The sequence below is a fragment of the Patiria miniata genome, unplaced genomic scaffold (genome assembly GCF_015706575.1).
Source record: "Patiria miniata isolate m_02_andy unplaced genomic scaffold, ASM1570657v1 HiC_scaffold_7, whole genome shotgun sequence".
Taxonomy (NCBI): domain Eukaryota; kingdom Metazoa; phylum Echinodermata; class Asteroidea; order Valvatida; family Asterinidae; genus Patiria; species Patiria miniata.
This window is the reverse complement of record NW_024037074.1, coordinates 45,264,094-45,281,540: the sequence shown is the minus strand read 5'-3', so window position 1 is coordinate 45,281,540 and position 17,447 is coordinate 45,264,094. Positions and strand designations below refer to the sequence as shown.

General features: G+C 42.2%; 1 protein-coding gene across 1 annotated transcript; it reads right to left on the bottom strand.

Moving 5' to 3' along the window:
• Positions 1-19: 19 nt before the first annotated feature.
• LOC119745722 (mucin-22-like) lies at positions 20-13,288 on the bottom strand. Its single transcript, XM_038222266.1, has 11 exons — positions 13,033-13,288; positions 7,713-11,084; positions 7,471-7,563; positions 6,862-7,014; positions 6,437-6,564; positions 5,564-5,780; positions 4,514-4,604; positions 2,808-2,851; positions 2,070-2,407; positions 1,289-1,390; positions 20-527 (listed from the first exon to the last, which is right to left on the bottom strand). Exons 1-11 carry the CDS (start codon positions 13,103-13,105, stop codon positions 468-470), a joined length of 4,671 nt encoding a protein of 1,556 aa, XP_038078194.1. The 5' UTR covers positions 13,106-13,288; the 3' UTR covers positions 20-467.
• Positions 13,289-17,447: the final 4,159 nt, after the last annotated feature.

Here is a 17,447-nt window from a genome sequence, read left to right as displayed (position 1 = left end):
CATGCATAGAACCATAAGGTCAACGCAAGGGAGAAAATGCCTTATATCACGTAACTATATGGTCTAGATCTCAATGAATCTAATCAAAAATTGCTATTAAAGTGTACTTTTCTTTTCTTGTAAAATTGGATTTGAAGCTGGCTTCATGCAGCTAGGTGGCCTGCTTTTTTTTTTGTAAATTGGCACAATTTTGTATACAATTACGAAAAACGTCAATACAAATAAAGTGGAAGAGGTATAAATAATCTAAGGCACGTTGGAACATAAGAAGGTCAGTATAACACCCAAAAAGATTTAAAGTTCTAAATTCTGGCATCATGATGATGGAATAATCTGACACTATCTTGACATACTTGTAACTTATTTGTCATCTGTACTTTTTGTGATGAATTTACAAACCTATTTATTGTCCCCTTTCATTTATCTCAGTGAGCCGAGGAGACGATTGCTGATCATGCTAGCCTAGATTAAATATTGGAGAAGTAGTAACCGGCCGTTCTTCCTCCGTCGTTTTCATTGAGTTCAATCTGTAAACATCAAGAGAAATTTGGTTTAATGAAAATAATTTTGTTGCGAAACAAAGTACCCATAGTCTTATAGTTAGGGAGTTCCCCACACAACAGAAGCCACTGTTTAAATGTAGCACATGTTATCTATGCACATGTGCTATGTAACGCTCGTTACCCTCCTCAAAGAGCAATGCGAGATATGCTTGTAAGCATAAGCATGGGCATCGCCAGGATTTTGGGTGGGCGGGGCAAATTTCCCCCAAATCCTTGTACTGTCTCTAGCATATTCTGAACTGATCTTTTTTTTTAGGGTTGATTTTTGTTTAGGATGGGCGGGGACATTTGCCCACCTCAACCCATTGACACCCCTGCCGACGCCTCTTTTGTTAAATGTGTATTACATTAATAACCAATTTGACTTCACACCTCTTTTCCTTCCCCCCCTTTTCGTTCTCCTTTCTTGGGGGACTTTCCGGGATGGGGGGGGGGGGGGAGGCGCCCCTTGCCCTCTCCCCATCACGACGCCCATGAGCATAAGGGTGCTTGCATTTTCCATTGTCTTATTGAAGTTCCTCATTATGCTCAAATTGGCAAGAGTGGACCTAAAAGCGTCATTCACCGAGGACATGCACTCACGGAGGGGGCCATTCAGAGGGGAAAGACCCATTGCATCAACTGTAAGACAACTGATCAATGTCACTGCCGCTGTATATTTTTATCTTCTGACATTGCACGATGTAAAGGAAACTGTTCAAGGAATCTGAAGTACATGTACTTACCCTAACGGCCTCCTCATCAGGCCGACGGTCGATTTTGGCTCTGGGAAGTGTTATGCCCTGCCACTGGTACTGACTTGGCGGCCGGTTGTTAATCTCCCTTCCCTGTAAATAACCAATAATATGGCATTGCAGATATCATTTCTCTTGCATATATCTTTTAAGGAAAAATTATCCCCTGAAGAGGTAATCTTATTATTTATTTAACAGGAACCAGAACTTATATGTAATTCAACTTCGAGTCCCACTTTACCTTTTTTTTTGGGGGGGGGGGGTGTGAAGTTGTTTTATTTTGTATAATTTGAATATTGGTTGTACATTTCAAGGTTTCCCTTCCACAGACCAAGCCAGTAACCTTATAACTTTGTTCCAAGTCTCTTCTATAAAGATTCTTGCCAACAGTCAAGATGATTTGTCAAATTTGTTGTCCGTTAGTGGTCCTTAGTGCACTAAGGACCATCACTAACGGACAAAAGTGCCTTGCCGCGAAGAAGCAGTAGATTGTGTACTCGAAGTGTGAATGTGAAGTCTATGTGAAAGACTAAGTTTATTTTAGATGTGTTCAAAGTTATAACCGCGTTAGATAAAAAAAAATGGTTACGCTAGCTCATTATACAAAACCCATCTGCGTACACTGTGACGGAGCCATTTAAAAACCGTGCGAAACGAAGTTGCAGAGTATGTCTTTACTTGTAAATAAAGTGTTCGGGAAAACTGGGGGCAGGACAGACTTGCCCCCCCCCCCCCGCCCGTAGCGCCGCCACTGTCCGTGTTTTAAAAGTACCTGAGCTTGTTCTGTCGGTTGTGTCATCAAGACAGCTATCTGGCTTATTTGGCTCTCTTCTTCAGGCGAGAGGTCGTCAGAGACTGACCGTGATCTTCGCGGCTCCTCCTCACTCAGCGCCTGGTTGACTTCCCCGGAGGAGAACGACGTGGTCTGCTGGTGCTCGCCGTACATCTCCGGCCTAGCTCGCAAGTCCACGTTCCCGTTCTCTATGACCGAGTCCTCGTCACCCTTTGCGTTTCGCGTTTTGACGCACAGGCAGAAGACGGCCACCGCTGCCACTAGTAGCAGGGCAAGGCCGCCGAAGACGATCGCGACAATGACAAACGGTGACAAACCTGACAAAAAAAATATGAAAATCGAATCGCAGTTCAGCGAAAAGTAGTTTTGCATCTGTTCAGCTTACCCCAAGTCAATCACATTCAGAAGTGTATGCGGTGTTTTGTTTAGACACCCAAAATAAAAAAAATATACAAGTATTGTGTCTAAGGTAACCTGTGAAATATTGCAATATTCTGAAAATGCAAAGTGTCACGTTAGTAAAATGTCAATTAATCCTTAAAATGTATATTACGTAGCTTTTTTTCCAAACGTTGTTCTTTTTTATTTCAATTCGTGCTCGATTTTAATTGAACCGTCGTAAATTGGAACATACGTTTGGAATTGTCAATAGTCTGTCCTTTTTTTGTCTTTGTTTAAATTGATGGCTTTTCAAAGTTTGGTCAAATGTATCCTTACCATCAATGTTTTCGCAATTGGGACCGCTGATACTTTCCGGACAACTGTTGGAAAGAAACAAACATTTTCCATTTATTCATGGCTGGCTTGATGTGTCCTTATCATTAAGGGCCATCAAATGCGGACAATTGTCGCGTGCAAAGTGGGAGTCCGCGCAAAGTTGGAATTCCGACTTTGTCTTGCTTGGCAATGTTGGAATTCTAATACTACCCGGCAAAGTAGGAATACATCCAAAACTTACATATTGACAATTATGCAAAGTTTCAGTAGTAGCGCAATGTATACCTCATAACTATAGCATGTACTTACATCCATTGACGGAAATACCCACTTTGCCCAGGTTCAGTATTAGAAAAATGAAGGAATATTACCAATGGGTAATTTTAACAGCCCTTGCATATATCAAATTACATCAAACTTGAACGAAATTCCCTCGTTGCCCTGGTTCGGTAGTAGCACGATGTTCAAGTTGAAATCTGGATATATTCGTAATTAGTGCAAGGAGGAATGTCCATTGCTCAACCAGATCTTCCTTCCGAGTTTAAAATGCAGTAATTTACGAATGACACCCAAAACATTTTGCGGGTAAGGCGGTACCACAATAAAGGAATAAAGCCGTAGAATATTGAAATACCTCCCTCTAGCAGCAAAGGGTTCTTATGTGATTTTACGATAAGTTATTGATGTTAATAGTACGTAAAACAACATTCCCACTTTGCCCAGCAGTGTTGGAATTCCCACTTTGCCCTAGGCAAATATCGAATTTACCCAGATTCCCACAATCAAAGTATGTAGGCTATATTATCTTATTTTGTAAAGTCTAGAGGAATTTGGCTTCACGTAATGTTCTTTCTGCAAATAAAACCCCGCAACAACTGGTTTTCTCACAGATGATTTAGCTAGGCCTATATGATAAACACATCTGTATCATCGACTTTGGAATATGATAAGTTTAAACAACAATTAATGTGCTCAATCCATATGCATTGCACTTGTGCAAGTCGTTATTCAACAGTTCCAGCAGAAACAATTAGCATGCATCGCTAGACCGAGACTTTGATTTTTTAAGGCCCATTTGCATTTCGAATCGATTTGATTCAATATCACTAGTGTAGCAACACATTACTTTTCATTACACGTTATAAGGGATTATCGCTGCATGCAATATAGTTGAGAATCCAGGTTTTCTTAATAATCCAGTGTGCAAATTAGTATATAGTTATGGCATGGATGTTCTTGGATGGGTCACGCTAGGCAAGTTAGGTGATCAGCGAGTCAGGTCGAAGTGACACTAAAGTAGGTTTTCTTTGTCACTCGTTGATGGCCATCTGTGCCAAAAATGATTGATTCTTGATTTTAACAGGACACTTGAGGGAGTAGGTGGTGTTTTGAAGTCAAAGATCAAAGGGCTGAAGCAATGAACCAACATTTGCAATACTGAGCGATGACGTTGTTTAGGGAACGTAAGGAAACCCATTTTTCCTTATTATGTAAGGAATTAACATTGGTGCAGTCGAGGGGTAGTTGTGCTGGTCAGCCATCACAACCACCCGTCGGATCTGCCCTCTAGTTCATACATATTGCACTTAAAGGTATCCGCCACTACTAATGGCCCATAAAAATATGTGTTTGAGGGCATGCTGATTGCATTATTGGACACACTAAAGTTATTCACGACCCCTACCCCTACAAAACTCGACACCAACCTGCATCTGTAGACGTATTGCGGATAGTCACCTGTCGCTTCACATGTTCCAACGTTCAAACAGAAATCGGATGGGCAGGCGGTGGTCGACTCTGATATTGCAAAAGACAGAACGACAATTCAAGTTGAGATATCGCAGTGCAAGGCAGGCACGCACTAGGCATTGTGAATTCAAGCCCCGTGGTGTCTAGATATTTCAAACTGCGCAAACGTTAATTATGTCGGGTTACAGATCACACCGGAATTGCCGAAATTACCAGGTTGTATGTATTTTTGTTTAAATTCGTTTAATGCCAAATAATTAGGGCAGTATCAAATAAAGGGAGATTTAACAAACATCTGCAAGAATCTACCGTCGGAGCAGCATGGATACAGGGGATTGTATCATTGTTTCGTTCATAAGATTTCTTCTTCAAGTTTGTTATCGGTGCTTAGCCTATGTGTCATGGTTTTACCCTGTGTTCAAGAACAAAAAACCCTAAAATGCGAAGCGCATTACTGTCAGTTAAGTTCTATTACACGCAACCAAAAAAGAAAGTCCCCCTTAATACTTTTTTGTCTAACTCAAAAACTACTGGACACATCTTGCTCAAATTACGACTGATCAGTACAGAAATGCCTTAGCAATCCAGCCATACTATTTGTTTGGCCCCAAAACAGTGGTAATTTGTACAAAATTATGCAATTTATGACAAATAGTAACGAAAAGAAAGTTGCACTTTTGTATACGTGCAAGGCGAGTGTGAACCACAACTTGCATGTATACTAAAGTGCAACTGCTTTCGGTATCATTGGTCATAAATTGCATAAATTCGTACACTTTATCACTGATTAGTCGTTAATTGAGCGAGAGGTGAACAGTATTTTTTGAGTTAGACAAAAAAGTATTTGAAGGGGGCACTTTCTTTTTTTTGGTTGAGCGTATATTCTTCATACGATGTAATACACCAGTGATTTCGAACGGTGGTATTCCAACGGTGCAATGTTGGCACTTCAAAGTATTAAACAACTCAATACACTCACATCACAACAGTACTCAGTGATTTCATACCTGAAACCTGAAACGCGTCGGGGTCCAGAGTGAGAGACGAATTGGCGTTTCCCAACGCATCTGTCCGCAAAACATCCTCTATGAGATTGTCCGAGACGGTTTCGTTTGAACTGTAAATGGCCGCCGTCTTGATGATGACGCTGCCTGCCTCCAACCCAACACCTATGACACTCTCGACCGCCGATGTAAATGGGTTGCTCTTCAGGGACTGAAGTATCTGTGGCACATTTCAGGATAAACATGAATAATTAGAAAGTTGCGTTGCACAAAATCAGTATTGCAGTCGCGTCTATCAGCAGACCATCACAAGTCAAATAAGAGTACATCACAATTCGTTTCTCAAGTCAAGTCGCAAGTAAAAGCAGACGAACAATGACAAAGAAATGTTTTTGTCAGAGTTTATTCCAATAGCTTTTGGGTTGATTTGAGACTGGATGAGACCTAATTGTGATGAGTTTATGAGGACGCGTGATTGTTTGAGTGCAACCTTTGAAGTATCACGATGAACATGAGTTGCCAAAAAAACAAACAAACAAACAAACAAATATAACGATGAAGTACCAATTGAATGTTGAAAATTGACCAAGGAGATTGCCTCATTGTCAGGAGTTGCTTGCCCCAGATAAGAAGTCGGTACGGTACAATTAGATAAAGTAACACCAGCTTAGAATTGTATCTTTAATACCAATATTCACATAAGAAATCCAACATTGTTTAAAATGTTAATCTTCTGGGGGAAAAAATCTGAACAGTGGTATAGCAAGGTGGAGTTAAAGTCGGTTAAAATCATACTGCACTTTTTGTCTTCTTCATTTGTACTGTTTCACGCTGTACCATTAAATTTCATACTCGTGAAATAAGTCTTTTACTTACAATTGGTGTCACTTGGCCAAATAGTTCTTGCGAAGCCTTTGAGTGAATGTCTCTATATTCTGGCTTGTACTCCGCCTGCTCGCCGTTTATTTCTGTTATACGCAGCTCGGCAGTAAAACTCTTCTTGGCTAAAAAGTGAATACAAAAATGAGTGTCGACGTAGGGCAATTGGCTCATTGAATTGTCATTATACAGCCAAGTAAAATTTGATTTTTTTTTTGAAAATGTGGACACGGGAAACATCATAATTGAACGAACTTTGTCAGGATTTACTAAATGTTAACGTCTACGAAACTATTGGGCTATATCACAGACAAAAGGTGATTCTTTTTTTCCCAACGATCATCACAGCTCATTTAAAAATATAATTCTAAAGTGGGATAGGAAGCATGTGCTCGACTGTAAAAGATTTGAATTCAACTTACGCCTGCAGTTTCCGTCCTCGTCTGGCGCAAATCCATCCGCTGTACGACATAAACACTCGTAGCCTTTTGGGTCTGTTGGATTTGGCGAGCAGTATTCGCTTTCTGTATCGCATTGAGGTTCGCCTGTTGCACATGGGTTCTCTTCCGGAATAACTGTCAAAAAAGAAGAAGTTCAAATGCGATAATAGAAAAAATAGCTTCAAGGCAGTAGAAGATCTCTCCTTTTGTGGGAGGGGTCTTATTTTTTGTAGTGGGAAATTAAGTAAAGAAATGTACAAATATATAGAGTTTCCACTCCGGAAAGAGAAAACCTCTTGTGGAGGGCGTTTGACTTTTTTAAGGCAACATGTATTTGGCCATGAATTAACGATTTCCCCCGGACATTCCCGAAGACGGCGGCAGGACCATTAAACAATTGGACATTTATCAATAAATATACTGTCAGTGCTTGACTGCCAAGGCAAGGGTGAGAAGCCGCATAGCCTCACTGAAACGGTCTCAAATATGCTCTTTTTCAGTCGGTTGTTTGAATTTATTTATTGATTAGTCCGTAAGTGTAATCAAAACTCGTGTTCGTACTCGTCAAGAGGATCCTAAATGAGTCCATACCTTCACATTTTGTTCCGGAGTATCCAGGAAGGCAGATGCACTCACAGTACTTTGTGTCCAGCACTCCTTCGTTTTCACAGGTCAGCTGACAAGCTTCAGATACAATTGATAAAAGTGACACAAAAAAAGGTTTAAAAAAAAACCCAACAACAGCAATCACAATATTTGTACCGACGGTATATTTCAAAGCGTTTAAGTGAAGTGAATTAAAATGATTAAGAATGCAAAAAATATATACGAACCAGGTGTAGTGGTAGCCGCTTGCGTCGTTGCAACTGTGGTAGCTGCTTTAGTCGTTGCTACTGTAGTTTCTGCTTGAATGGTTGCTGCTGTGGTTTTTGCTTGAGTGATTGCTGCTGTGGTTTCTGCTTGAGTGGTAACTACTGTGGTTTCTGCTTGAGTGGTTGCTGCTGTGGTTTCTGCTTGAGTGGTTGCTACTGTGGTAACAGATTGAGTCGTTGCACTGGTGGTAGCTTCTTGAGTCGTTGCTACTGTGGTTTCTGCTTGAGTGGTTGCTGATGTGGTAGCTGCTTGAGTGGTTTCTGCTTGAGTGGTTGCCGCTGTTGTAGCAGATTGAGTTGTTGCTGCTGTGGTTTCTGCTTCAGTCGTTGCTACTGTAGTTTCTGCTTCAGTCGTTGCTACTGTAGTTTTTGCTTGAGTGGTTGCTACTGTGGTTTGTGCTTGAGTGGTTGCTGCTGTGGTTTCTGCTTGAGTGGTTGCTACTGTGGTAACAGATTGAGTCTTTGCTGCTGTGGTAGCTGCTTGAGTCGTTGCTACTGTGGTTTCTGCTTGAGTGGTTGCTGCTGTGGTAGCTGCTTGAGTGGTTTCTGCTTGAGTGGTTGCCACTGTTGTAGCAGATTGAGTTGTTGCTGCTGTGGTTTCTGCTTCAGTCGTTGCTACTGTAGTTTCTGCTTCAGTCGTTGCTACTGTAGTTTCTGCTTGAGTGGTTGCTACTGTGGTTTGTGCTTGAGTGGTTGCTGCTGTAGTTTCTGCTTGAGTGGTTGCTACTGTGGTTTGTGCTTGAGTGGTTGCTGCTGTGGTTTCTGCTTGAGTGGTTGCTACTGTGGTTTCTGCTTGAGTGGTTGCTGCTGTGGTAGCTGCTTGAGTGGTTTCTGCTTGAGTGGTTGCTACTGTTGTGGCAGATTGAGTTGTTGCTGCTGTGGTTTCTGCTTCAGTCGTTGCTATTGTAGTTTCTGCTTCAGTCGTTGCTACTGTAGTTTTTGCTTGCGTGGTTGCTACTGTGGTTTGTGCTTGAGTGGTTGCTGCTGTGGTTTCTGCTTGAGTGGTTGCTACTGTGGTTTCTGCTTGAGTGGTTGCTGCTGTGGTAGCTGCTTGAGTGGTTTCTGCTTGAGTGGTTGCCACTGTTGTAGCATATTGAGTTGTTGCTGCTGTGGTTTCTGCTTCAGTCGTTGCTATTGTAGTTTCTGCTTCAGTCGTTGCTACTGTAGTTTCTGCTTGAGTGGTTGCTACTGTGGTTTGTGCTTGAGTGGTTGCTGCTGTGGTTTCTGCTTGAGTGGTTGCTACTGTGGTTTCTGCTTGAGTGGTTGCTGCTGTGGTAGCTGCTTGAGTGGTTTCTGCTTGAGTGGTTGCCACTGTTGTGGCAGATTGAGTTGTTGCTGCTGTGGTTTCTGCTTCAGTCGTTGCTATTGTAGTTTCTGCTTCAGTCGTTGCTACTGTAGTTTCTGCTTGAGTGGTTGCTCCTGTGGTTTGTGCTGGAGTGGTTGCTGCTGTGGTTTCTGCTTGAGTGGTTGCTACTGTGGTTTCTGCTTGAGTGGTTGCTGCTGTGTTAGCTGCTTGAGTGGTTTCTGCTTGAGTGGTTGCCACTGTTGTGGCAGATTGAGTTGTTGCTGCTGTGGTTTCTGCTTCAGTCGTTGCTATTGTAGTTTCTGCTTCAGTCGTTGCTACTGTAGTTTCTGCTTGAGTGGTTGCTACTGTGGTTTGTGCTTGAGTGGTTGCTGCTGTGGTTTCTGCTTGAGTGGTTGCTACTGTGGTAACAGATTGAGTCGTTGCTGCTGTGGTAGCTGCTTGAGTCGTTGCTACTGTGGTTTCTGCTTGAGTGGTTGCTGCTTTGGTTTCTTCTTGAGTTGTTGCTGCTGTGGTTTCTGCTTCAGTCGTTGCTACTGTAGTTTCTGCTTCAGTCGTTGCTACTGTAGTTTCTGCTTGAGTGGTTGCTGCTGTGGTAGCTGCTTGAGTGGTTTCTGCTTGAGTGGTTGCCACTGTTGTAGCAGATTGAGTTGTTGCTGCTGTGGTTTCTGCTTCAGTCGTTGCTACTGTAGTTTCTGCTTCAGTCGTTGCTACTGTAGTTTCTGCTTGAGTGGTTGCTACTGTGGTTTGTGCTTGAGTGGTTGCTGCTGTGGTTTCTGCTTGAGTGGTTGCTACTGTGGTTTCTGCTTGAGTGGTTGCTGCTGTGGTAGCTGCTTGAGTGGTTTCTGCTTGAGTGGTTGCCACTGTTGTAGCAGATTGAGTTGTTGCTGCTGTGGTTTCTGCTTCAGTCGTTGCTACTGTAGTTTCTGCTTGAGTGGTTGCTCCTGTGGTTTGTGCTTGAGTGGTTGCTGCTGTGGTTTCTGCTTGAGTGGTTGCTACTGTGGTAACAGATTGAGTCGTTGCTGCTGTGGTAGCTGCTTGAGTCGTTGCTACTGTGGTTTCTGCTTGAGTGGTTGCTGCTGTGGTAGCTGCTTGAGTGGTTTCTGCTTGAGTGGTTGCCACTGTTGTAGCAGATTGAGTTGTTGCTGCTGTGGTTTCTGCTTCAGTCGTTGCTACTGTAGTTTCTGCTTCAGTCGTTGCTACTGTAGTTTCTGCTTGAGTGGTTGCTACTGTGGTTTGTGCTTGAGTGGTTGCTGCTGTGGCTTCTGCTTGAGTGGTTGCTACTGTGGTTTCTGCTTGAGTGGTTGCTGCTGTGGTAGCTGCTTGAGTGGTTTCTGCTTGAGTGGTTGCCACTGTTGTGGCAGATTGAGTTGTTGCTGCTGTGGTTTCTGCTTCAGTCGTTGCTATTGTAGTTTCTGCTTCAGTCGTTGCTACTGTAGTTTTTGCTTGAGTGGTTGCTACTGTGGTTTGTGCTTGAGTGGTTGCTGCTGTGGTTTCTGCTTGAGTGGTTGCTACTGTGGTTTCTACTTGAGTGGTTGCTGCTGTGGTAGCTGCTTGAGTGGTTTCTGCTTGAGTGGTTGCCACTGTTGTGGCAGATTGAGTTGTTGCTGCTGTGGTTTCTGCTTCAGTCGTTGCTATTGTAGTTTCTGCTTCAGTCGTTGCTACTGTAGTTTCTGCTTGAGTGGTTGCTACTGTGGTTTGTGCTTGAGTGGTTGCTGCTGTGGTTTCTGCTTGAGTGGTTGCTACTGTGGTTTCTGCTTGAGTGGTTGCTGCTGTGGTAGCTGCTTGAGTGGTTTCTGCTTGAGTGGTTGCCACTGTTGTGGCAGATTGAGTTGTTGCTGCTGTGGTTTCTGCTTCAGTCGTTGCTATTGTAGTTTCTGCTTCAGTCGTTGCTACTGTAGTTTCTGCTTGAGTGGTTGCTACTGTGGTTTGTGCTTGAGTGGTTGCTGCTGTGGTTTCTGCTTGAGTGGTTGCTACTGTAGTAACAGATTGAGTCGTTGCTGCTGTGTTAGCTGCTTGAGTCGTTGCCCCTGTGGTTCGAAAAAAAAATGACTGTGAAATATGGCTGCATTATGGCGTCATCCAATTTAACAGTTAACAATTAATGACATACATTCAGGGAACATAAGGCCCATTGTTAGTTAGTTACATGGTCAAAATCAGGAAGAAGCCTTTCACGGTATATTTAACAGGAGTTGGCAGTTGCGTTCTTTTAAACTGCTATTACCGGGGGAAAATTGTTTCATCGACAAGCAAAGTTAAAAATAGACCAGTTACTTTGAAGGCAATGGAAGTGAGTCCAACATCAAAGTTTGTTTAAGCATGGATCCTACACACAAGGATCAACGACTCGGCCAAACTCCTGGTTGGACCCGTGATAACGGCCCGTACTGGTGGCAAATACCATGAATATTGTCAACAAAGACCCTGCGCACGGTGGCTTTCAGATTTGCATGGCTCTGCGCCCGATTATTATTATATTTTTGAATATTCATGAGTCTATTTTTTTGGCTTTATTACTTAATTCTTATAACCATGTTAATCGAGCACATATCTTAAGCTTTAAAATGAACAGTGAAATGTTGCTTTTATTTTATCGGTTCAGGATCACATCTCGTCATCGTCACCACGAAGGGATACTAACATCGAAAAAATCGCTTTTTTCGATTTTTTTCCCCTGATTTGTGATTAATTACAATCTATCACCTCAAGAAGTTAATAAACACTTAGCTAACTAGTTTTGTCAAAACATGAATTAACGTTTGCAGATTAATGGGTCAAAACCGGAAAATGCGTTTTCTTTCGCGTGTAAAGTGCCTGCACACTACGCGTCAAAAAGGGGTTTTGCGTTTTCACGAAGTGACACAAATGATATGCGCTACTCACTTCTAGCGTTTTCACGAATTAGCGCTAACCCATTAGCTAATACACATGGTTAGCGTCACTTCGTGAAAACTCGAACACATCGTTATCTGAATTTTGAGTTTTCACGAAGTGACCTTATGGTTAACTAGTTTCATAACTCATTAATAGTAATTTTATTCAATAAAAAACATTCATTAACGTGACATTCGAGATTCTAGCTTGTAACAGAATATGAGGCTAAAACGACATTTTGATCACCGTTTCAAAACATCGTCAACTTAAATCGCTTGTATCTCGAAACACACATTTTCCACTTTGCGGGGGTGAAGGTCACTTCGTGGTGTCGGTGACTATCTGTCTAAAACATTTTAATGGAAGCCTAATTAAAAACAAAATTTAGGTAAACGGTGTTCTCATCGAAAATTGACGTTTATTTTCCGGGTAAATACTTCAACTATGACGACAAAAACTGCACAATACCATCTGCTATATCCTGGTGTTTATTTTTGAAGAAAAAAAATTGCAAGCCAATGGGTATTAATGCCCTTTATCACGCGTCTAACCAATTAAGGCAAGAACGCTCAGTGCGTTTTGTACTGGAGCTCAGAACAATCGTTTGTCCTTGTCTATAGGATCCGTGGTTTAAGCTTCATGTGACTGATGTAAGGACCGATTTTTTGTTCACATTCAGCGAACACAGGGTTTGGGGTTTTTTCGTCAGAAAAGTAGTTCAATTTAGGGATTTTTTTTAATGGATAAGCCCGAACAATTGGACCTCAATAAAATCTTGGACACACGAGAATATGAGGGATATGATCGACTCTGTCGTGTGCATAATCTCAGGAAAGATAATTAGCTTAAAAGTAGGAAATCGCCCCCTGCACCTTCCCCTCGAAACACTGTTACGGTTGTAATTAGTGATGACATTAGCTGACCACTAAGTACCAACGTACATGGAAAGCAGTACGTCTCAGTCAAGAGAACAACTTGGCAACGACTTCCGAGAGTTATGGTTAAGAGAATAGCGTGAAATCGATATACATATAGTTATATTAAACGCATCCAGACAGCACTACACATTTAGAATAATCCGTTTTTTTGTGGTGTACTTACCTAATAGGCCGGTCACCATTAGTCCAGACAACATCACCGTGAAGACCAACCGCATCGTGGTATCAGTCGTCATTATATTCGTCCTTGAAACCAATCACAATATTCCCTTTGCCGGTTTGAGTGATTCCGTTTCGGCTGGTGCCAGTGTCGTGAGAATTACGCAGATGCTTCTAAAATGTCCTCCCGTGAGTTACACTTAACAGAATACAGATCAAAATGACGGCTCGTGTACTTTGACGCCGCATCGAAAATGAGCATCCGGGCTATTGCAACATCAGTTTTCATCAGAATACCGGATTAAAAAGTTAATAGATAACCCGTTATAATAATGTGTATTGATAAAAGGCACCATTCAGTGGTCGGTGTGTGGTTGTAATTATTGATCATGTTTAACAGATCAATGTGTCATGATTGGGCGTTCCAATCAGGCAAGGTCGAAGGTCGTGTCGGCATATGGACAACATTTGGGATGGGGGCAGGGGGGGGGGGGCGTTCCCCCTACCCAACTGTTTTGGAGATATCCACTACAAAAGCGGCAATTCCTCTCAACAAATTCGAATAAAATGGTTGTTAAACGTGCGTTTACGACCATTATTCGCATTTTACTTTTGCCTTTTCGCGAAATGGGAGGCAAACGAATGTATTTCAGAGCTATTCAACTTTGGAATTCGGGAATTTAGTGGAGAGGTAAATTATTTTAAAATCTGTACGCACTGGAATAGAGTATCTGAGGATACTCAGGGCATGTATCCTCCAATATGTTATTGGAGGATACATGCCCCCTTCAACCCCCCCCCCCCCCAAGAGCTGCCTGGTGTGGTCACGACAATACCCACTAAATACTTTCGTAGTACTCTTAGGGGGCGGGGCCTACTTTAAATTACTCTATATTAATCTCATGCTGTACATACCTTCAAAATACGTAGTCTTAAAAAATAAAATAAAATATAAACCCGTCCCTTTTCATGAGAAAATCGAATTTCGGAATTGGCCCCAGATCTAATGCATAATAAACTATCGGACAAAAAAAACCCTTGAAGTTAAAACACTTCTCTGATGGGCAGGAAAAAAAACAATTAAATACATCTGTGACCATTTGTACTTATATTTATTCATGGCTGCAGTTATACTTTCACCGACTGAACTGAAATCGTATAGGGTCGGCAAAGTGTTGGAGGTTTCATTGTTCAAATGAGAAACATATGTCCTTAAAAGTACCAATACGATTTTGTTCTGAACATCTAGAGAACAAAATTGTCGCCATTAAAAAAGTTCTAGGGCATGCAGTATTTTCATGCTAGCGGCATTAAAAGCCTGGGTGATTTAAAAATGTTAAACTTCAGTCCCTGCCATACATCTACCGCAGTGGGCAAAGCCAGATTCCATGCGATCCGGTTTGCTTTATTTCAACTTGACCCTAGTGCTCGGTTTTCCTCAGACCTATGTCAACGGATCAATGAATACGGGCCTGGCTCTGGCAAATTGATATAAGCAGTCGGATTCAATTCGCCATGCATTGTACAACTTAACGATATCAGGTTGCAGCTTTATTGTGCGCCCAAGACGGGATAAACACGAAAAACTTTACTTGTCAGGTTTATTTTCTTTCGATCGTTACCCAGGTAATTTTCCCGAGTTCTCGTATTATATACAACAAAGTAAGAAGACAATACTGACAGAGCATGAGAAAAATAATCGTGCAAGGGCAGCCGGGTCCCTATAAGCAATGCTTTGCAAACCCGGGAAATAGAAAATGGGGATCGGTCAAATAAAAACACGCTTACACTTAAAAAAAAAAAAACATGTTTAGCGTCCTGCCTTTAAAATAAAAAAGGAAGGAGGAGGCCCCTTTTTTCCAAAATGGCCGCCGGACCCATTTTCCAAAACGACCGGCCGGACTTTTTTTTCAAGATGGCTGCCAGCTTTTATTAAATGGCCGCCACTTGGACTCAGGAAATGCTTGATGGGCTAGATGCAACAAAGAGGCCATAATGATGTCACTGTTTAAATTTTTTTCAACGCTGGTCGGCTGATCAGCGTTGGAAATTGACACAAAGGTACCACTTTTCTTGAAAATGACAGCACACCGTGTGTCATGATTTTACAGGATGCTTTAGACCGCCATTCTCTAAACAGTCCAGTAATGTATTTCGTAATAATTTGGTAGTTTTGCTTTTGATGTTTGCATTATGTTGTATAGTCCCTTTCAGTAGCGGATATTAGGCCACTGCCACTCTTCTAAACCGCATTTCCCGCATTCCAATCTGACCGCAGTGTAATACCAGATTTCATGTCAGTAGTGGTAACAACGGAAAAGCAATTACACCAACTCGTCGAAGTTTCTGGCTGTGCAACTTGACACACGCGGACAAACTTTACAAGCCCCCAGCAAATCGTATTATCTGATACGGTTATCTGTATGGTATTTCTACTGCACGAGGTGCTTGACGCTGAACTCTGGCGAATAGTTTCGCAATCCTGTCCTACTCGCGGTGGGCATTTGATAGCTTTTTTTCTACTTAAGTGAACAAATACAAGATATGCTGGTATATACAGTTCTCATGGAATCATAATGGTAGGGTAAATATTTGTATTTTAAACGCGTAATTGGATGCTCCACGCATGACGTCAAGCGGGCAATTGAAGAAAGCTCCGCTTTTTGAGACTCCGATACCGCCGTTTGGGAAATACAAAATCCAATTATCGGATGCAATCATTATTTTTGATTAGGACTGAAGCTATATTGATATAACAGCTAAGTGGTCATCGATAACGAATGAACTGTGTTTACCTAGAGATTTGTGGCAAAGGAACTTCGAGACCTGTTTCTGATGATCAACTCCACCCTTCTCGTATCGTATTGCGGGCAAAACTGCTGACGTTTGTGCCGATAGGTCTACGTTGACATGCCAATGCTTTACGTTTGTCTGTTCATTAAAATAGGAATGGACCCGATACAGGTTTTGTCTCCGAATTAACCAAATGCTCCCGGCACGAGGACACTTGCTTCCGAGAGGTCAGTTTCAAAGTCAGGGCACACCCAAATTTTCTAGTCAAGTCCGCCCAAGTCAATCCCAGACCAGGTAATCCAGTCACATGTCAAGGCAGGTGACATGCTATTCAAGTACTGACCTGTGACCTTTTTGGTCGCCACCAATTAGTTGAGACCAAACTTAAAGACTTCACTTGTGGAAATGCTAGTCATTCGAAGGTGTGTCTTAACTGACATTATCATTTTCCCGTCTTAAAGTAAATTTTATCAATCACATTATTTAAATCTGTGCATGGCGCTTAGACGCCGGTTATTGCTCCGCAGTGTACAGGACTATTCTCATTTTTGTTACTCTAACATGTCTTGCTGCAATGGAGTTACTGTGCTATCTCACAGCGCTAGTTTAAAGTGTATTATGTTCAGTGTGTTAAAATGAATTTCAGGTGTAATAACTGTCAACTAAACTTTTTTGTGCACACGAAAAATAAGGAACAAAAGTAATATCTTTTCACTGACGCAGGAGCGCTATACTTCATCCAACTTTACTATCTGTACGGTCCTAGGTTGTGAAGCGTGATACTTCTTTTTGCTCATTGCGCGGGCCAGCATTCTGATATATCAATGTATAGCAGTTGCCTTTAGTGAGAACTTGTTGCTGTCCAATTTGTCACTGTGCGCTTTTTGTCGACAGTACTGTCACAGGTTGCAAAATGTTGTGAGACTTAATGTGGTCTAAACCGTCAATACTGCCGGTCATGTTCACAGGCCCCACCCAATGCATTACTCAGGCGTTGGTATGGCAAACGTGTCAACCCCTTGCTTTATAAAACGTTTAAAACTTCATTCGCTACGCGGTGTGTTGCCAGGACGCCGACAAAAAGGTGGCTTCCTCAGTTCAAGTTATTTTCCACCCTTAACTGAACGATCTGATATGGTTTCCAGTGAACCGAGTAGTGGCAGCAAATATACCAAGCCAACCGACACGCAAACACCCCGCAAAGTTTCAAGTATTTGCACAGAATCAAGCGCTAGTGGAGTGCTTAAGTAGATCTCGTGCGTGATATCTGGACTCTGCGACGAAAGAAAAAAAGATTAGGATCTTTACCATTCTCAAATTGTCACGAAAACTGAGAATCGAACGGTAGTAAACTTGCTTAACTGTTCTTTATAACTGTCAATTATGAATGATTATCTGCTACCTGTTATCGTGCATGGATAACCGTTCGTGGGCATGGGCGTCGCGAGGGGGGGGGGGGGGGGTCAAGGGGGCGCTTGCCACCCCCCACCCCCGAAAATAAAAAAGACGAGGGGCGAAGTCATATTGCTGGTAATTTTATGCACATTTAACAAGATTGGCGTCCCCAGGGCTGTCAATTGGGTCGCAGTGGGCAAATGTCCCCCCCCCCCCCGCCCACCCTCGAAA